At 48.0% G+C, this 20,494-nt stretch overlaps 1 protein-coding gene across 4 annotated transcripts in view; it reads left to right on the top strand.

Moving 5' to 3' along the window:
- NBEAL2 (neurobeachin like 2) overlaps positions 1-20,494 on the top strand; it is a 55,050-nt gene extending 34,556 nt beyond the window's left edge. For 3 of the 4 annotated variants that reach the window (XM_069959186.1, XM_069959183.1, XM_069959185.1), the window contains 42 exons: positions 90-222; positions 998-1,117; positions 1,572-1,893; positions 2,095-2,177; positions 3,071-3,163; positions 3,246-3,417; positions 3,752-3,885; positions 4,208-4,367; positions 5,144-5,246; positions 5,333-5,486; positions 5,615-5,773; positions 5,974-6,133; positions 6,237-6,325; positions 6,891-7,616; positions 7,920-8,098; positions 8,179-8,326; positions 8,528-8,665; positions 8,848-9,153; positions 9,242-9,391; positions 9,887-10,044; positions 10,225-10,349; positions 10,472-10,589; positions 10,690-10,847; positions 11,063-11,196; positions 11,393-11,500; positions 11,817-11,912; positions 12,497-12,621; positions 13,860-14,000; positions 14,100-14,230; positions 14,541-14,650; positions 14,751-14,868; positions 14,996-15,093; positions 15,541-15,657; positions 16,826-16,915; positions 17,001-17,110; positions 17,302-17,474; positions 17,647-17,741; positions 17,828-17,944; positions 18,388-18,549; positions 18,661-18,809; positions 19,009-19,144; positions 19,724-20,494. In XM_069959186.1, coding sequence (XP_069815287.1) covers positions 90-222; positions 998-1,117; positions 1,572-1,893; positions 2,095-2,177; positions 3,071-3,163; positions 3,246-3,417; positions 3,752-3,885; positions 4,208-4,367; positions 5,144-5,246; positions 5,333-5,486; positions 5,615-5,773; positions 5,974-6,133; positions 6,237-6,325; positions 6,891-7,616; positions 7,920-8,098; positions 8,179-8,326; positions 8,528-8,665; positions 8,848-9,153; positions 9,242-9,391; positions 9,887-10,044; positions 10,225-10,349; positions 10,472-10,589; positions 10,690-10,847; positions 11,063-11,196; positions 11,393-11,500; positions 11,817-11,912; positions 12,497-12,621; positions 13,860-14,000; positions 14,100-14,230; positions 14,541-14,650; positions 14,751-14,868; positions 14,996-15,093; positions 15,541-15,657; positions 16,826-16,915; positions 17,001-17,110; positions 17,302-17,474; positions 17,647-17,741; positions 17,828-17,944; positions 18,388-18,549; positions 18,661-18,809; positions 19,009-19,144; positions 19,724-19,825 — 6,400 coding nt within the window. In that variant the 3' untranslated portion in view covers positions 19,826-20,494. The remainder of the gene's footprint in view (positions 1-89; positions 223-997; positions 1,118-1,571; positions 1,894-2,094; positions 2,178-3,070; positions 3,164-3,245; positions 3,418-3,751; positions 3,886-4,207; positions 4,368-5,143; positions 5,247-5,332; positions 5,487-5,614; positions 5,774-5,973; positions 6,134-6,236; positions 6,326-6,890; positions 7,617-7,919; positions 8,099-8,178; positions 8,327-8,527; positions 8,666-8,847; positions 9,154-9,241; positions 9,392-9,886; positions 10,045-10,224; positions 10,350-10,471; positions 10,590-10,689; positions 10,848-11,062; positions 11,197-11,392; positions 11,501-11,816; positions 11,913-12,496; positions 12,622-13,859; positions 14,001-14,099; positions 14,231-14,540; positions 14,651-14,750; positions 14,869-14,995; positions 15,094-15,540; positions 15,658-16,825; positions 16,916-17,000; positions 17,111-17,301; positions 17,475-17,646; positions 17,742-17,827; positions 17,945-18,387; positions 18,550-18,660; positions 18,810-19,008; positions 19,145-19,723) is intronic. The other variant, XM_069959184.1, reaches the window with a different exon arrangement.

Below are 20,494 nucleotides of genomic sequence, written 5' to 3'. Positions count from 1 at the left end.
AGAGAGATATAGTGTAGCAGACCCTCAGCTGTGAGCAGGACTTGGTTATTTGAGCTTCTTGATATACAGTGTCTGTTTCTGTGTTGCAGTTTCTTTGCAGCGAGTGGGACGGGTTTCGAGGCGTTCTTCACCACTGACGGCATGCTGGTTGTGGCCGTCTGTACAAAAAAGGAATATATGACGGTCGCTGTTCCTGAGCTGCAGTTCAATGACTCTGTGTGGGTGAGTCACTTGAGGGTGATGGGAAGGGGAGATATGTGCACTCGGTGGGGCGGGAGGGGTATGACTGCACTCGGTGGGGCGGGAGGGGTATGACTGCATGCGGTGTGGCGTGAGGGGTATGACTGCATGTGGTGGGAGGGGTATGACTGCATGGGTTGGAGGGGTATGACTGCATGCGGTAGGGTGAGAGGGGTACGACTGCATGCGGTGTGGCGGGAGGGGTATGACTGCATGGGTTGGAGGGGTATGACTGCATGCGGTAGGGTGAGAGGGGTACGACTGCATGCGGTGTGGCGGGAGGGGTATGACTGCATGTAGTGGGAGGGGTATTACTGCATGGGTTGGAGGGGTATGACTGCATGCGGTAGGGTGAGAGGGGTACGACTGCATGCGGTGTGGCGGGAGGGGTATGACTGCATGGGTTGGAGGGGTATGACTGCATGCGGTAGGGTGAGAGGGGTACGACTGCATGCGGTGTGGCGGGAGGGGTATGACTGCATGTAGTGGGAGGGGTATTACTGCATGGGGTTGGAGGGCTACGACTGCATGCGGTGGGGTGGTAGGGGTATGACTGCATGCAGTGGGGTGAGAGGGGTACGACTGCATGCGGTGGGGTGGTAGGGGTACAACTGCATGCCGTGGAGCGGGAGGGGTATGCGGCGGGTGAGTGGGGGCATTGCTGCGTCAGATAATAGTCTTATCCGCTGTTGGCTGTGCCGACAGCGGGTCCTTGTGCCGTCATATCCCCCCTCACCCCTCCTTCTCATCCTGACAGCACTGTGTGGACATTGTGCACCTGGCTGGACGCCGCCCCTTTGGGCAGAACATGGTTCATATCTATGCAGATGGGCAGCTGAGGAAAATGGCGCCACTCCGTTTTCCATCCCTCAATGAGGTGAGATGATAACCAAAGCCTCTTATGTATGTAAGACGTAGAGCGGGGATGGGCAACCTTCCGCCGTCCAAATGTTCCAAAACTACAATTACCGTCATATAAAGCTTTGGCCTGGACTATCCATTGTAATCTGGCACTACCTGGAGGGCTGCAGGTTTCCCATCCCCGGCATAGAGTAATGACAGGCTACAAGGGACATGACCCGTTGGGCATTTAGCAGCCACTAAAGATACGCGCATTGCTGCTTGCACCTGAACAGTTCACTGCACAACATTCAACCATATGGAAGGTCTTTTAGCACTGTTCATCCTGAGCCTCCTGGTTCATTGAATACAATTCCTGAACTGAGCTGGAGAGTGCTTGTAGTTCTGTACAGGGTTTATACAAGACGTTTTGTATATACTCTGGCCAGAGAGTCTCTCCATTGTCCTCAGCTTGTGTCTCCTCTTTGCAGTCCTTCACCTCCTGCTGTATTGGGTCTGCCGGCCACCGCACAACCACCACAGTGTCCACCTCTCCATCTCATACCCCGGACCTCACCTTTGCCTCACACTCCCTGCTCAGCCGCTCCCAGTCCTTTCCAGCCACCTCGGTGGGACACGGATGGGGACTGAGCGGCACTCAGAACTCACGGGAGGGTCTGGTGTCCACCATTGTGGCCGGAACGCAGGACACCGAGTGGGGGACGCCTACTTCATTAGAAGGTCATCTCGGCACTGTCTCCATCTTTCATGACTCCATTCAGGCGAATCATGTCAAGTCCTTGCACCAGGCGGGTAGGTGTGCGGTTCTGTGATGGGGTTGGGGGGGTTGATGGATAAGTTCTTCTGGGATCTTGAGAAGTCCTGCACTCTTTTAATGAAGCCGTTACTCTCTGTTATCAGCCGTCATAGACGGACTATAGTGCAGTTACATACAGTAGTTACACCCGTCATGTCTTTAGGATGACTTCTATTCATTGTGTTTATTCTTAACAGGACCAAACTTTGTGGCCCCCTTCACCCCAGAGAGCGAGTTTTCCGATCTTGCGGCCAAGCTGCTTCTCTTCTACACTCCACAGGTAGGGGGCACCAGAGATAAGCTGGCCAGGACCCAACTTATATTGATGATTGTAGCGCCACCCTGTGCACCGCAAGCTAGTGAGTTATGGGTGTTCTGATGTGAAGACGACCGCTGTGGGACTCTAAGCAATCATGAGAACCAGGGACAAGCGGTTGAGCAAGCATGTTGCTGCAGTATTGACTTGCTGATGAGTCCTGGACTTATGGGACAAAAGACCACCCTTCTTGTGATCACGAGGGTCCCAATTTATTCTGTAGATAGGTTACTCCAGACCACCAGGGATCGAAAAGTTAAAGTCTGCCAGTTTAATTGACTTAAATTGTTCCATGTGATGCTAGCCCACCAGGATCTGGCTTTTAACCCCTAAACCAGCTGGTATAATTGATCTTATAACACCAGTATACCACCAAGATTACCAAACCTGAAACCATTGAGTAGCAGGCATGTTATAACTGATATTTACATCACTAGGGATATGATAGCTGATCTCTACATTACTAGGGATAAAATACCTGATCTCTATACCACCAGGGGAATTATAGTCAATTTCTACATTACTAGGGATAGGATAGCTGATCTCTACATCTCCAGGGATATTATAGCTGATCTCTACATCACTAGGGATATTATACCTTATCTCTAGACCACCAGGGATAACCTAGCCGATCTCTACATCACCAGGGATATTATAGCCAATCTCTAGACCACCAGGGATATTAACATAAACCCCAAACTATTTAAGACCACAGGAATATTATAATTGACCTCTCAGTACTTCTGTGATGTCACTAGTGGACATTGAGCTGCTCGGGGGGGGGGGGGGGGGGGGTTAATTTTATTTTTTTCTTCTTCCCAAATTCATGTGATTTTCTGTTTGATTTCTTTTCCCAGGCCTCAAAGAATAACATCTGTCTGGACCTATCCCCGAGTCGAGCATTTGATGGGAGGTTGACAGGACACAGGGTAGTCACATGGGATGTGAAGGTGAGGATCCGAAGGTGTGCAGTCTGTTTATATAGGACCAGTAATATCATACCACTGATGCCTGTCTCCTCCTGTCCTGCAGGATGTGGTGAACTGTGTTGGCGGAATGGGTGTCCTTCTGCCTCTGCTGCACCAGGTAGCATCACAGACCAAAGAAGCCCCCGAGGTCCAGGAGACTCATGATCTGGTAGGGCCAGAGCTCACCTCCTCCAGGAACGCCCACTCCATGCAGCTTCCCCTGGGAAAGTCCTCCGGTACGTCCATGAGTTTATAAACTTCCCTGATGACATACAGTATAATATCCATCTGTAAGAAAACTGCAGCTACACTGGACCGTTATATGCCGACTGTTAAAACCTGTCCGCCACAGCAACTCACAGTGACATTCCTGTAATCCAGCATCTGCTTATCCAGAAATGACTATTTCCAGAATCTGACAAGTAGTAGAATGAGAACAATTTTCTACTGTTTCTGGCATCCAGTAATCTAGAATATTCACATCCAAACCCATATATGTATTTCTGCTCCATCCTGGTCCATTTGTACTTATCCACCATTGTGACACTGTCCACTATCTTTCTTCTGCAGAGAGCAGACTGGAGCGGAACGGGGTAGCCGCCTTCCTTCTCATGGTGAAGAACTTCATCCAGAATCACCCGACCAATCAGGAGAGTCTGCTGCAGTGTCACGGCCCGGCCGTCATAGGTGCCCTCCTGCAGAAGGTGAGCTTAGCGGAAATACCATCATCCTTATCCAGGATTAGATAAACACGGCTACTTTCTTGGAAAAACAGCATCACCCATTCACTTCAATGAAACTGAGTTGTAAAACCCACACCTAAAGGTGAGGACAGGAGAGGTGCTGTTCTTAGAAGAAAGCGGCCATGTTTTTGTAAGATAACCTGTTCAGTCTGCCATATACAGCATCTTTACAGAAAGGATGAAGCTGTTCAGACTGGACTGGCCTGTATGGCAGCTGTAGGGATTTTTGTGGGAAGCTGTATGTGGTTGTGTTGAATAACCTTTGTCCCCCGTTTGTCCCCAGGTGTCCCCCCTCATGCTGGACATGAATGTGCTGATGGCCTCTCAGATGTTGATGGACCAGATTGCGTCTGAGGGTCACAACTTCCTGCTCCACCACCTCTACCAGCACTTGCTCTTTGATTTTCGTATCTGGAGCAATAGTGATTTTGCAGTTCGGCTTGGTGAGTGTCTCCTCTGCACCTCCTTCTCTTTGCCTCCTCTTAACTCCACTGCACCTCCTCCACTCCTCCCCTTTGCCTCCTCTTACCTCGTCTGCACCGCCCACACTCCTCCCCTTTACCTCCTCTGCACCTCCTACACTCCTTAACTTTGCCTCCTCTGCACCTCTTTCACTCCTCAACTCTGCCTCCTCTGCACCTCTTCCACTCCCCCCCTTTGCCTCCTCTGAACCTCTTTCACTCCTCCACTTTGCCTCCTCTGCACCTCTTCCACTCCTCCCCTTTGCCTCCTCTGCACTTCTGCACCTCTTCCACTCCTCCCCTTTGCCTCCCCTGCACCTCTTTCACTCCTCCCCTTTGCCTCCTCTGCACCTCTTTCACTCCTCCCCTTTGCCTCCTCTTAAACTCCTTTGGGCCTCCTCCACTCATCTTCCGTATCTCTGGGCCTCCTTCATACCTTCTTCATGCCTCCTCCCTGCTTTATCTGTGCTTCTGCACCTCCTCTGGGCCACCTTGGCTCATCCTCTCGGGCTCCTTCATACTTTCTCTGCCTCCTCTGCTTTTCTCTATGCCTCCTTGGCTCATCCTCTCGGGCTCCTTCATACCTTCTTTGTGCCACCTCCGCACCTCCTCCGCTCCTTCTCTGTGCCTCCTCCATGCCTTCTCTGTGCCTCCTCTGGGCCTTCTCCATACCATTCTGTTTTCTTCTCCTCCATGCCTCCATCTTGCTGTGTTCACTGTGTTATTGTAATAATAAGATATTCACCATCTCTGTACAGGTCACATTCAGTATCTGTCATCCATCATGAAGGATCACAAGCAGCGAGTGCGGAGAAAATATGGGGTGCAGTACATTCTGGACTCAGTCAGGAGGCATTATGGGTAAAGCTTCCCTTCTAGTAAAGCTTATAATGTGAGATGTTTATATTGTTTTTCTGAGCTTTGTATAATGTTATATGTATTTGCAGGACGCAAAAGGGGGAGCAGATCACCGGTGACAATGTAAAAACTGTCCAGATGTCCCTATTTACTCTGACTAAGGATTTCCTACACAAGAACCTTAGTCCTGAAGACTTACACAGCGTGCTGAACTACATGGCGTCTGTGAGCGATGAGGAGCAGGTACTGTACACAGTGACCCCACCAGCAGAATAATGACTGCAGCTCTGGAGTATAATACAGGATGTAACCAAGGATCTGTAATGTAATATATGTTCACGGTGACTTTGAGTCTTATTCTTGTATTTCAGGTGTGTGGGATCCTGGACGTTCTTCTCAGTTTATTGAAGGCAAATATTAGCAATGAGCATCTCTACACCTTTCTCCTGGAACAAGGAAACGTGGAAGTCTTCTATTTCCTTCTTGTCCAGAAAAAGTTCTCAGATCAGTTGAGGGAGAAAGTTTTCAAGGTTGGTGTCTTCTTCCTTCCGTCACCTCATCACTGGCCGTCCATATTGTAGGGATGATCGGGGGGTTCTACACTTTTGTTGCCCATCCAATTGAAGAACACTGTAGCCTGCTTTCTCCTTTCTGTAATGGCAGGGGGCAGTAGATTGTATCATCTGTACAGCACAGGAGGTTAGGTTCATCTCTTCATAACTCCTTCCAGATCTTGTACAGGTTGTTGAAGTATGAGAAAGTCAGTGAGCGCATGAAGTATCGGCTGAAGCTGAAGGACATTGGGTATCAGGGTCTGATCTGTTTCCTCAGTGACGTCCCGGTGTCCATGTTGCTGATCCGCTGCCTCTCCGAGCAGGTTCTAGGCTCAGGTAAGACTACAACTCTGTTTAATCCTCCTTATTAAGGAGAGTAGTCTCTAGTTAATGCTAACAATGTAATGATCAGTAGTAACAGGCTTCTCTTTGCATGCAGATGTAATGCCTAACTACAGGGATCTCCTGGCTGTGGTTTATCTGTCACACAGGGCAGAACTTTCGGTGAAGCTCGATGTTTGTCGCAAGGTTAGTAAAGAGAGTGAATCATTTGAGTTAATCCGAGCTGACAGTGGCAATATATTTTTTTCACTTTTGAAGGGTTATTTACCTTTTTTATTTTGAACAGGACACATTATAATCCTTTTACGGGGTGTCAAGGTGGATGACACCTTACGTGGTGTCTCCACGTTTGGTGTGCTTTTTAAGTGTTTTTAATCTTTTTGGATCTATGAGTATTATTTATATCTCTTTTTGTACCTGTGGAATAAAGTACTGTTATTTTTGAGCTTATTCTATGACTTGTGGTGTGCTTACTTACCATATGGCATATACTTTTCTTTGCTTTTTCTGGTATACAGGTTTTCTATATGCCTATTGTTAGCACCCAACTTTATAAATTGTTTTGGCTGTGCATGCCCCCCATTTGTTGTTTTCTCGAGCTGACGGAGTGGAACACCATCACTGCTGCATTGCAATCTGTTAGATGTTGTGTTTTTGTATATCTGACTATTGCACCATACTAGATGTGAACACTACATATTCCACAATGCACTGCAGCATCACTCATTGGTATGCTTATGTCTTTCCTCAGCTGTTCCATCTCATCTACTCCCAACAAGATATCGTACGACAGCTCGCCAAGCAAAATGGATGGCAAGATATCCTGACCAAACTCTACATCAAGGAATCCTACGAGTCGCGGCCCAGAAGCTTAAGTAGTCCGATGTACGGGGGGACTGTGTGTCCTCTGAAGAGAATGGGCAGCAGTAAGGACGGGGAGTCAGGGAGTTACAGAGACATGTCTGACCTCCGCCAAGGGTCATTGGACCAGGTGGACCCCGATCCTGTGTTCCACAACTTTGAGGCCCCCGATCTTGACTTCTCCGAAGGGTTTTCTGATCACTCCATGTCTCCAGCTGCCAAGGAGAAACCATTTCATGCCTATAACTTCAAGTCCTTTGACTCCTCAGACCAAGCAAGTCATTGCTCCTCCAACATTGTCGACGCCTCCGGGTCAGAGGACACCAGCTGCAATGATGGACCCCCCTATGACAACATCTACCAGCCCCTCTCCCCATTCTCCATGTCTCCGTTCGACCTCCGCTTGGATCTGGGAAGTGCTAGCTCTGCCATTACTATGGAGAGTGGGAACCAGACCCCTGTCAGCCAGCCGGGAACCCCGTCACCACTGGAGAACTTTAAGCCCTTCCCTGGGATGCGGGCGAGGAAGAGCTCTAGCCTCTCCAATGTACTGGATGAGAACAGCTACCAGGAGACGCTGCCCAGCGACACCATCTCCAACACCAGTAACCCACAGGTAGGAAGGAGCGGATGTTGTGTTGTGTACCTGTTTGCAATGGCTATAACATCAGCAATTTCAGAGAGTTCACATACATTTAGATTTATAGCGTATATCAAGAATTAATTAAAGCCACAGGTTGTCCATGTTCTTCATATTCGGATTACCATGTCAAGGTCTTGATTTTCCTTGTCAGAGTCTTTGTTAGAGTGTGCGACCCTTTCCCCAATAGTGTAACGTCATCTTCCCAGCATGCTTTGTACAGTTGATTTGTATCTGCTTGGCTAGACGCCTTTCCTCACCTCTATTGTTGTCCTCCAGCAGACGCCAGAAGAAGAACTCTGCAACCTCCTCACCAACATCATCTTCTCTGTCACCTGGAGGGGGGTGGAGGGTCAGGAGGACGTCGCCTGGAAGGAGCGGGGACAAGTCTTCTCCGTCCTCACCAAGCTGGGATCTGCCTGTGAACTGGTGAGACCCCCGGATGAGATCAAGAGGAGGTGAGTTAGCACTGTGAGTGGGGTCCCTCAGCGCATGGAGGTGACACTCAGAGTCACTCCTTGTCTTGTTTTCGCTTTAGCCTCTTGGAGATGATGTTAGAATCAGCGTTAACTGATATGAAAGAAGCATCAACGTTGTCCGGACTCAATGTTCTGAAGCTCTTACGGCTCCTTCAAGATTTCCTTTTCTCTGAAGGCGACAATAATGAAATCCTCTGGAGCGAGAAGGTGACTTCTTCTGTTTTATTTTACACAAAATTTCAGGTTTTATATATTCCACTCATGACGTGTTTTACACCTCCCTGGCTGACATCATCTTCCCGTAGTGTCTGTAGGGGCTGGGTTGGGGGACCATGGGAGTAGTAATTTATAATATCTGCCGATTATTTGATGGTGCTTCATGGGTTATATTGTGTTAATATCTTTTAGATATTTGAAGGAGTCACTAACTTACTGGAGAAGCTGGATGTCTGGAATTACTTAGTGCATGGGACGTCAGACCTGAAGGAGATGACGCAGATCGGCCTCAGGATCATTGTAGGGTTTATCAAGTTAGATGACCAACAGGTGAGAAGGCAATGAACCTCCGTGTAATAAGACCTGTTAGTGTGTTATGGGCACCTTTTTTTCGTGATGGATGACCATGGTGATACCATTTGTTTGGACTTGATGTGTGGTTGATGTCTTTGGCATTGACTTTGATGGTTGGTTGGTGGCTTTGGTGTTGATACATGATGTCTTTTCATCAGATGCATTTAGCAGCTTCTTCAAAGCTCCATGAAATTCTAAAGTATGCCACTGCCCTGAAGAAGGAGGAGGCTTGTTTCCTACTTGGAAGCCTTCATCTCCCGCTGCTAAACTCTCTCAGTGCCAAGTCCGAGACCTTCCTAGGCCTGGTGCCCATTATCCGGACCATCATGGACCAGTGTTACGATTGCCTCCTGCTCCAGCAACACCTGCCCTCCCTACCCCCCACCAACGGGAGCCCGACCTTCCATGATGACCTCAAGAGGTTCTGCACCACTGCCGAGTGGAGACTCTTCATAGAGAAGCAGGTAAGATGCGTCATATAGACCCATTGTAAGATCAGTCCTATAATTTTTATGCCATGACCTCACCTAATAGAGCTTCCTCCCTCCCCAGGTCCAGCCCGTAATGGAGCAACTAGAAAGGGAAACTTTTGCAAAAAGCCACGATCAGATGTCGTCCTTCTGGAACTCCTGTTACGATGCTCTAATGAGCAGCTCCCTAAGGAGAGAGTCCGACAAGGGAGAGAGCAGGGCCAAGTATCAGGTAATAGCTACAAAATGGTTCAATGTCTTGACAATTTTTGCTTTTACTTTACCCAATCTCTTCTTGCCTCCTATTACATTAAATCTTATCCTTTAGTCACCTCCAGAGCTGCACTCACTATTCTGCTATTATATCATTTAGTCAGTCACCAGATCAGTAAGCCTAAAAGCTAAGAAGAAAGCTGCTGAATGATGATTGCAGCTCTGGAGGTGACTGTTGTTTAACACATACTATAAATCAAGGATGGGGAACCTTAGGCCTCCAGCTATTGCAAAACGACAATTCCCATCATGCCTGGACAGCCAAAGCTTTAGCTTTCACTGTCTAGGCATGATGGAAATTGTAGTTTTGTAACAGTTGGAGGGACAAAAGTTCCCCATCCCTTTTCTGAATCATAGGATTTTTATGCAGACTGCTGGCTAATATGTTTCCCAGCTGATTATGGGGATAGAATATGTGAGTTTTATCATTCCTGATGTCATATCCTCTGTACAGGAACTGGTGTTGGAGCCCATCCTGAAGAGGATCCGGACTGAGAACCAGCGTTATAACTGTGTCCTGAAGCAGATTAACAGCCACCACAATGCTGTCCTGAGGCAATGGAGATCCCTCCTGCGTCTGCTGACCGGCCCCTGCGGAGCCTGGGCTGACCGGTGAGTGCTCTGGGTTTGGGGTGACAGGTCCCAGTGGCAGGAGAGCAGAAGATGCCCACCGGCCTCGCCTATCTGATTGGTAAGGGGAGACAGCATCCCCTCTACTCTGCAGGGATCATTATTGGCTGTCATTGTGCAGCCACCTTATTTGCTTTCTTGTCTAACCTTTCACTCTTTTAGCAAACAGCCAGAAGTGAAGTGGAAGCTGTCCAGCGCTGAGACTTATTCCAGGATGCGGCTCAAGTTGGTGCCCAATTACCAGTTTGATGGCCACACCGAGGCCAGCGCCCTCCGCGACAACCTAGGTGAGGATGGCAGTGTGTCTGCTTACTCCAGAAACTCTATGGGTCCAGCCTATGGGCAGCAGCTGGGTCAGTGAGGTGTACATGGCTGGTGTTATAGGATCTGCCCCTCTCTCCTCCTGCAGGTACTGACCCCAGCCAGGCAGTGGCTGATTCCTTCCCGCTCGCTGTCGCCAAGGAGGCAAAAGTGAATGAACAAGAGGATGACCAGCTGGCGGAAGAAGATCTACAGAATATATACCAGTAAGTGATACCATGGTATAGAGGAAATAAAGTATCATTCCTATCATCCCTGACCCCAGGAGCTCACAATCTATCTACATCCTTGTTTCCTGTCATGCAGTGTGGAGATCCAAGAGCAGAGTCAGAAGGAGAAGCTGATGATCTCTGAGGACTGTGAGCTCATCACCATCATGGCTGTCATCCCCGGGCGTCTGGAAGTCACCACACAGCACATCTATTTCTATGATCTCACCAGTGAGAAGGAGGAGACTGAGGAAGGTAAAGACAACTGTGCTAGAGTGCAAGCTCTCCTGCCAACTGCAGGGATGGTTTTGGTTTTAGAGAGAACATAATGAGAACATAAGAACATAGAGAGAACATAAGAACATGTTCCCCACTCACATATAATGCGATCATTATACATTCACTGACAGCAAGCAGAGATCTTGAAAATAAAATTAAAACACTTCAAGTCATCTTCTCCTTGCGCTCAGGTATTGGATATGACTTTAAGCGCCCATTGTCACAGCTCCGCGAGGTCCACCTGCGACGGTATAATCTCCGGAGATCTGCCCTGGAATTTTTCTTCATCGATCAGGCCAATTACTTTGTGAACTTTAAGAAGAAGGTGAGTATGACATCACTGGCTTCTGTGATCACCATTAGCCGCCATTACCACTAGGGGGAGCTCACTGTATACAGTTGTATACAGATTCGTGGTGAATTTGAGAGCCCTGAGTAGGTAATGGTCAGAGTGGGATGGGGACGTTTTTAGATCCTTATTAATCATGTTTATTCTCATCACTTTTATGGTTGTTTTGCAGGTCAGGAACGTGGTTTATTCCCGGATCCTGGGCCTAAACCCCCCTAACCAGTCTTTGTTTGGACGACGTTCCCCTCAGGAGCTGCTGCAGGCCTCAGGGCTGACCCAGGTGTGTAACTGTGAGCTGAATGCTAAGAGAAGAGGGAGGGGTGTCTGATCTTAGGGAATCTCATATACAGAACCTTACATTATCTGCCAAACCTATAAACCTGAACCATGCACAATAGGATGCACTAATGGTAAATGGCTGATTTGCTGAAAAAATCCAGTGTGACGTCACTTTTCCATATATGACGGGCAGTCATTCACATTGGAGTGACATTTAAGCCTATGTGATGGGCCACTTTGTGTGCAGTGCGGGCTCCTGGATTATGGGGCTGAATTTCGCAGCTATCCCCATAAAACTCTGACTTCTCTCTCTACAGAAATGGGTGTGGAGGGAGATTTCCAACTTTGAATACCTGATGCAGTTGAACACAATTGCCGGAAGGACCTACAATGACCTGTCGCAGTATCCTGTGGTGAGCGCCCAACCAACTCTGTCCCGTCCCAAGTGGCATAAGTTCTCATCACATCCAGAGCTGCATTTATAATTCTGCTGACTTACCTCTAAAATTTGTCAGGATTTCATAACACTTATCATAGATGAGATTGTTGGTGCATTCACTACATCTCCCACCATGCACTGCAGTGTGCTCTGTACAGATTCTAGACTAGCAGATGAGATTGTTGGTATATACACTACATCTCCTACCATGCACTGCAGCGTGCTCTGTACAGATTCTAGACTAGCAGATGAGATTGTTGGTATATACACTACATCTCCTACCATGTACTGCAGCGTGCTCTGTATAGATCCTGGTCTAACAGGGAATGCAAGAGAAAGGAGGTGGTGCATCCTGAAGCTTATTGTAGCCCAGAGGTCTGATACTGGAGTCTTCTGACATATCTCAATGGCACATGCAAAAAGATGTCTTGAAGCTAAGAGAAGGTTAGCTCTTTGCTGAATGCAGCTTTGGAGGGGATTGGAGGAGACCATGTGATGTAATACTAGTCCATCTTGTGATATCACATAAGTGCCTACACTGTGTTTAACATATTTCAGTTCCCTTGGATATTGCGAGATTACATTTCTGAGACCCTGGACCTGAATAACCCGGATGTATTCCGTGACCTCTCTAAACCCATCGGGGTAGTGAATGAACGGCACGCTCGGGAGGTGAAAGAGAAGTAAGTTGAGAGCAAAACCCCCATTATTGCTGTTTGATTCCAACCACATTGCTTACAGCAGCGTTAACCAACCTGTGGCCCCCCACCTGTTACAAAACAGAACCGCAATTCTGATTGTGCACCGACAAACTTGCAAAACTACGATGATGCAAATGCTCTCATTTCTATCACATCATTACAAAACTTGCAAAACGTTATCAACTTTTTTTTAGTGTATGGGTCATGGGGGAAAAAAAAACCACTTTTGACATCTCTAGGTTTCTCAAAGTTCTTATCAGTCAGGGTTTGAGTGTTAAGACAGGGTTAAGCAGGGAGATGACCAGTGTTGGACTGGCCCACCAGAGGATCCTCCGGTGTACTCACAGCTTTAGATTCTGCACTAACATTAACTGACATATAGTTTCTCACTGGTTCTTTATTCGTAGGCCCCCAGGATCATTTCCTCTGATGGGCCCCAGATACTCCAATCCTACACTGGAGATGACCACTTTTCCTGAGCGCTCCTCTTACCGTACCGTCTGTCCGTCTTGTCACTTGACACAGAGCCGGGAGAGAACGAGCTGAGCGCAGACTTCTGGCTCGTGCAATCTCTTGCGGTCTGAACACACAGATCAAAACTTTTCAGACATGTCACTAGTTTTTTTTATGACAGTGCCTCTCTAACAATTTTGCCAGGACAATGTGACTCAGAAACATTTAGAATTTCTATCACACCTTAATAGAACTTTTGCAGAACTTCACTTTTTGTATTCTTAGCAAAGCTTTGTAGTTTTGCAGCAGTTTGTTAGAAAGAAGGGCCTTTTTTGTTTCCAAGGTCTGTCAACCTGAAAAAATTGTTGCAGAACTACAAATGTTGCAAATGTTTACAAATGTTGCAAAACCACAGCTCCCATCATGCTCGGACCAAACTACTGCAACACTACAATGTTGCAAAATGTCCAATTTGTACAGTATGGAAGGTTGATGATACAAAAAAAGTTACATTGCTTAGTGATGGGAAACTTGCAGCTACCTGCAGCCCTCCTGCTGTTGCAAAACTACATTTTCCCATCATGCCTGGACAGCCAAAGCTTTAGTTTTGGCTTCCTAGATATGATGGGAAAGGTAGTTTTGCAACAGCTGGAGGGCAGAAGGCTCCCTATCCCTGCTTAAGACATGTGAGCGTACAGTCTTTGCCAGTAAATGATAAGGCTGGTGACCTGGAGTAAGGCGTCATCTCCTCTGTATTTCCCTTACAGGTATGAGAGCTTTGAAGACCCCACAGGGACAGTAGACAAGTTCCATTACGGGACCCACTACTCCAACGCGGCCGGAGTGATGCATTACATGATCCGCATGGAGCCGTTCACCACCCTGCACATTCAGCTGCAGAGCGGCAGGTGGGAGAGCATTTGGCTGCGCTGGTCCTGTTTGGATATGTGTACAGGAAACGTGCGCGTTTCATTGTTATTTATGGTTGTTTCTTTGTCCTTCCCCAGGTTTGATTGCTCAGATCGGCAGTTCCACTCTATCCCTGCCGCCTGGCAGGCCCGCATGGAGAACCCTGTGGATGTCAAAGAGCTGATTCCAGAGTTTTTCTATTTTCCTGAATTTCTGGAGAATGCAAATGGTATGTGGAGGAGGGGAAATGGACACTTCATTGCCAGTGCTACAGACAGTGCTTAGAGAGCAAATGGGAATGCACTGGGGCTCGGATTTATAGGGGCTGTTGTACATGTACTGCAGGATGTAGCACCGAGACATCCTTTGGGGTGGAGGGACTTGAAGGAGAGGAATCAGAGTGAAGCTCATGGGAGAGTTTGGTGTCCGACTCTGGGGAGACAGCTCGGTGTGGGAGTTGTGGTAGAGGGCCTGGTGAGCGGTCATGTATGATGTACAGTAACCATACCGTTCTCATTGAATCTCTTTGCTACTTCCAGGTTTTGATCTTGGCTGCCTCCAGATCTCCAATGGTAAAGTGGATGACGTTGTGTTACCACACTGGGCCTCGTCACGGGAGGATTTCATCTACAAGCACAGGCAGGCACTGGTAAGGTCACCTCTGTGTGTGATGTCTGCTACACAGCACTGTCATGGCGGACGGCCATCACTATAATAACCGGTGTGCTACGTTGCACTTCGTTGTTTAGGAATCGGAGTATGTGTCTGCCCATCTTCATGAGTGGATAGATCTGATCTTCGGATATAAACAGCGCGGAGAAGCCGCTGTGGAATCGCTGAACGTGTTTTATTATTGCACATATGAAGGTGAGTGGATGTGGGAGGTATTGTGACGTGTGGGTGGAGGGGATGGCGGTCACAGGACGGGGGACTTGATCTCTCTGACATCCGCTCCTCGGATCTCACTGATCTCTCTCCCTTTCCCTATGCACAGGTGTGGTGGACCTGGACGCTATTGCGGATGAGACAGAGAGGAAAGCTTTGGAGGGGATCATCAGTAACTTTGGGCAGACCCCCTGCCAGCTCCTCAAGGTATTGTGTGGCGATATATCCAATATATATTGTGTGGCGGTACAAGCTGCAGCCCTCATAGTATACAGGTGTTATTTCATATCAGGCCTTAAATCCTCAATAGGCTCCTCCCTTTATGTAAGCGGCTTCTGTTCTAAAAGGCCCTCCCCTTGCTGAGGCTCCTCCTCCTTTTTAGTGCACCGCTCCCAAAAATGACTCCCCCCAGCTGCTGTAAAACTACAACTCATGTCATGGCAGTTGTTAGTTCTGTCACTTTGTATCTTTACAGCAGATTTGTCAGGGCATGCTGGGATTCGTAGTTTTCCTACTTTTGGAACGCCACAGTTTTACTGATCACGATTTACATCCTGTCTTTACTCCAGTTTCATCCAGAGCTGCATTCACAATGCTGCTGTACTGACCAGTAACCAGTACCAGTAACACACGAGGTTCCTGCTTTATTCCTAGGAGCCGCACCCACCACGGATGTCTGCTGAGCATGCTGCCAGGAAACTTTCCAGGATGGAGACGTACTCGCCCAATCTCTTTGAGAGGTTATCTGAGCTGAAGTCGTTCTTTGTAGAGGTGAGGACACTGGGCTGGAACACAGACTGCTATGTCTTATAGGGACCAATAAAGACTGCTACGTCTTGTAGGGACCAGTACAGACTGCTACGTCTTATAGGGACCAGTACAGACTGCTACATCTTATAGGGACCAGTACAGACTGCTACGTCTTATAGGGACCAATACAGACTGCTACGTCTTATAGGGACCAGTACAGATTGCTACGTCTTATAGGGACCAGTACAGACTGCTACGTCTTATAGGGACCAGTACAGACTGCTACGTCTTATAGGGACCAGTACAGACTGCTACGTCTTATAGGGACCAGTACAGACTGCTACGTCTTATAGGGACCAGTACAGACTGCTACGTCTTATAGGGACCAGTACAGACTGCTACGTCTTATAGGGACCAGTACAGACTGCTATGTCTTATAGGGACCAATAAAGACTGCTACGTCTTGTAGGGACCAGTACAGACTGCTACGTCTTATAGGGACCAGTACAGACTGCTACGTCTTATAGGGACCAGTACAGACTGCTACGTCTTATAGGGACCAGTACAGACTGCTACGTCTTATAGGGACCAGTACAGATTGCTACGTCTTATAGGGACCAGTACAGATTTCTATGTCTCATAGGGACCAGTACAGACTGCTACGTCTTATAGGGACCAGTACAGACTGCTACGTCTTATAGGGACCAGTACAGACTGCTACGTCTTATAGGGACCAGTACAGATTGCTACGTCTTATAGGGACCAGTACAGATTGCTACGTCTTATAGGGACCAGTACAGACTGCTACGTCTTATAGGGACCAGTACAGACTGCTTTGTCTTATAGGGACCAGTACAGACTGCTACGTCTTATAGGGACCTGTACAGATTTCTATGTCTCATAGGGACCAGTACAGACTGCTACGTCTTATAGGGACTAGTTCACACAGCAGGCTGCATTAGGATCCACCCCATCATAGATGTCTGTGCTCTGAGGTTTCAGGGTATAGTTTCCACCTGGATAAAGAAGTTGGTCACATGGTTTGGGGGCCTTAGGCCACTAAGATTTGCCCCCATGATTGGCTACTGCTTTAGACACAGAATTATAATATCATATTGTTTTTATGGTTTGGAGTTTTGCAGAAAGGTTTTGTGTATGAGCAGCCATGTAATTTATGCGTTTCCCACAGGGTATGATGGAGGGGGTCCCTCTGGTGCAGGCCGTGGTCCCCAAAAACCAGGCTCATTCCTTCATGAATCAGGGGTCTCCAGATGTGCTGGTGAGTCATCTGTTTGTGTGAAGAGAAGGTAAAACCTGTTGACCCTCAATTAGCTCTGATGACCTCCCATCCTCTCCTCTGACAGGTCACAGTTAGTGCGAATGGTCTCCTGGGCACCCATGGCTGGCTGCCCTACGACAAGAACTTCTCCAATTACTTCAGCTTCACAAAGGACCCCACCGTCTCCAACACTAAGTGAGTACTGGCATCTCCCCGAACCACCACGGGGACACAACATGCTGCAGTCATTCTGGTGTTCCTTTAAGGACAACTCCAACCAGACTTTATTGCATGTCTAGATCTGAGATGACCTATGACCTCAACACTAGCACCTTGGTAGGTTGGGATGATCCTTGCTAAATATTGTGGGGTCTCTTTCTGTCCAGGACACATCGCCTCCTTTCCGGCCCTTTCGCCTTGGGCGCTGAGTTGTCATCTCAGATCCTGGTTGTGTCTCATGATGCAAAGTTACTGTTCAGTGGTGGACACTGGGACAACAGCCTGCGGGTCACCTCCCTGAGCAGAGGAAAGGTCATTGGTCACAGCATCAGACATATCGGTAAGTACCATAAAACCATCAGCTCCTCCGCATTCTCTGTACGTTTCGGGGTCTTATATCACATTTCAGAACGTTAGGGTTGTCCCTAAAAGGCCACCCCCTTAGCAAGTAGTTATGACTCAAACCTGAGTGTTCCATAGTCTGATCTATGCCGTCTCTGTTTCTGGGGCAGATGTGGTGACCTGCCTGGCTCTGGACCTGTGCGGCATATACCTCATCTCTGGCTCTCGGGACACAACGTGTATGATCTGGGAGGTTTTGCAGCAGGTGAGGCGCCTCTTTATTTACTATCTTCTAATTTGGCCCTATTACTGGGTGCCGTATGTTGACAACTTATTTATATCTCATTTCAGGGTGGACTTGCTGCCGGATTGTCTCCTAAGCCGGTGCAGGTGTTGTACGGCCACAGTCATGAGGTGACATGTGTGGCCATAAGCACGGAGCTGGACATGGCTGCTTCTGGTTCTAAGGTTGGGACATGTCCTATAATCCACTTTCCTCGTTCTTTGTGTCTCATGATGTGTGCAGCAATCTTAGGAACCCGACTGATGTCAGAGTTATTTTTGGCTGATCCCAAAGAGTTACAGAGAAGACAGTACCTGGAACATTGACATGGACTAGTAGGAGGGTGCAACAATATTGCACCATGATCTTAGTTGCCAGCTTTTAGGTGTGGTTCCCAATTGTCCAGTATCGGGGTTCCTTGTCGGTTTTTCCCCTATAAACAGTAATTGGGATCCCGGACGAGCCCCCAAATCTGTCATTGTAATTACTGGTAGTGATTCGAGATGAGCATGCTCAAAGGGAGTTACAGTTCATCCTGTGGGCAGATGCCCCTAAGGCTTCTAATCAGAATTGCCATTATTATATGATGCATGCATACATTATACTAAAGTGTGGTGTCTCTCTGCAGGACGGGACGGTCAATGTGCATACCATCCGGCGGGGGCAGTTCATGCGGTGCATTAAGCCCCCCTGTGAGAGCTCCCTCCCGCTGACCATCTCCCACCTGACCGTGGGCCGGGAGGGGCAGATCGTCTTCCAGAGCACCATTGAGGGCAGGAGCTCGCTGAAGGTGAGGACCCCCATCATATCTCCATTCCTGCTGTCACCCAGCTTTCCTACAGTCAGACCAGCATTGTGCACTGTCATCAGAACCTCACCGCTTACATCTTGTGATTTCTAGGATAAGTTTGCACTGCACCTGTACTCTGTCAATGGGAAGCATCTGTCCTCGGTGTGTCTGGAGGAGCAGGTGTCTGCTCTGTGTGTCACTCAGGACTACGTGGTCCTCGGCACCGCCCAGTGCTCTCTGCAGATACGGGACCTCCGCAGGTAAGAACCTCCACGTACCCAACACTGATCACACTCTGCAACCAATCACCTGTGTCGTCACATCCATAGCTGCATCCCCTCCCATCTCTTGTGATTAGTTAGACATGATGTATGAAATTACTGAACATAGTCTGTAGGTTTAACCTGTAAACTGGGGTCAGGACTGTATGTGTATTAATGGAACTTTCCTCCTCGGCAGCCTGAACCTGGCCGTCACTCCGCTGCCCATGAAGGTCCCTGTGCACTGCGTGTCCGTCACCAAAGAGAACAGCCACGTCCTGGTGGGATTGGATGATGGGAAACTGATCGTCGTTGGAGCCGGACAACCCCTGGAGGTCAGGACTGGAAGTGTCATATTACTGTAAACTGAGGAAACACTAAGGATTTACATTATGTAACTGATTACACAGCAGAATAGTGAGTGCAGCTCTGGAGTATAATACAGGATGTAACTCAGGATCAGTACAGGATAACTAATGTAATTTATATACACAGTGACCCTACCAGCAGAATAGTGAGTGCAGCTCTAGAGAACAATACAGGATGTAACTCAGGATCAGTAATGTAATGTATGTATACAGTGACCTCACCAGCAGAATAGTGAGTGCAGCTCTGCAGTATAATACAGGATGTAACTCAGGATCAGTAATGTATGTACACAGTGACCCCACCAGCTGAATAGTGAGTGCAGCTCTGGGGAATAATACAGGATGTAACTCAGGATCAGTACAGGATAAGTAATGTATATGCACAGTGACCCCCACCAGCAGAATAGTGAGTTCAGCTCTGGAGTTTAATATAATAGGTAATTTGATGCTTCACGCTTCAGTCATGTGACCCACAGAGTGCCATCCTCCATTTTTCACTTTTCCCTTAAACCTGGAGATAATTTCTGGTCTTGTTTTTCTCTGTAGCTGAGATCAGGACAATTCACCAGGAAACTCTGGGGCTCCACTCGACGTATTTCTCAAGTGTCTTCTGGAGAAACTGAGTACAGACCTACCGAGTCCAAGTGATGACTGAACAATGTGAAGACCTGAAGTGCCTGGCAGGATCCCTGTCTCTACCCAACCTCCGGGATGGCGGCTGCGCTCCCTCTTGGTTGAGGGGCTGCTGTTTTCTGCCCTCTTGGTGGTCAGGGGCTGGAGGATATAGGGGGCCCTGCATTCTGTATAAGCAATAATATGACTGATCGGCTGTGATCAGTGAATATGGAGACCACTCGCACCTTCTTACAGACTCGTCGCCTTAAAGCAGAAGCGACCACTCTCGTTCCTTGGCTTCTGTATTCAGAGATTACAATATAATGAAGACAGGAAGGTCAGATTTGTACGTTTTGCGTTCACACCCAACGTTTCCTTGTTGGACGTACATTGCGCCAGTAAGGATGATGTCACCGCTGCTGCTCGGCGGCTGTACCCGCGTTGTGCTGCCGTTTTATCACATTCCCGTTTTTTATTGACTTTTGTAGTAAACACTGTAATGTATTTTATGCCACGGATGGACTGATCGGATGCTGCACTCAATCCCGGGGGAACCGTTTCTTCCGCTCGTCCGGCGCCGGTCGCCATGACGCTTCTCTTTCCTGCTGAGCTCACACTTATCACTTGTTACAATGTTTTATATTGTTTCCATTCTGTTACTAAAACCAAAATATGAGATTTTTTTTTTTGGGGGGGGGGGGG

The sequence above is a fragment of the Dendropsophus ebraccatus genome, chromosome 2, assembly GCF_027789765.1.
Source record: "Dendropsophus ebraccatus isolate aDenEbr1 chromosome 2, aDenEbr1.pat, whole genome shotgun sequence".
Taxonomy (NCBI): domain Eukaryota; kingdom Metazoa; phylum Chordata; class Amphibia; order Anura; family Hylidae; genus Dendropsophus; species Dendropsophus ebraccatus.
This window is presented reverse-complemented; position numbering and strand designations above follow the sequence as displayed.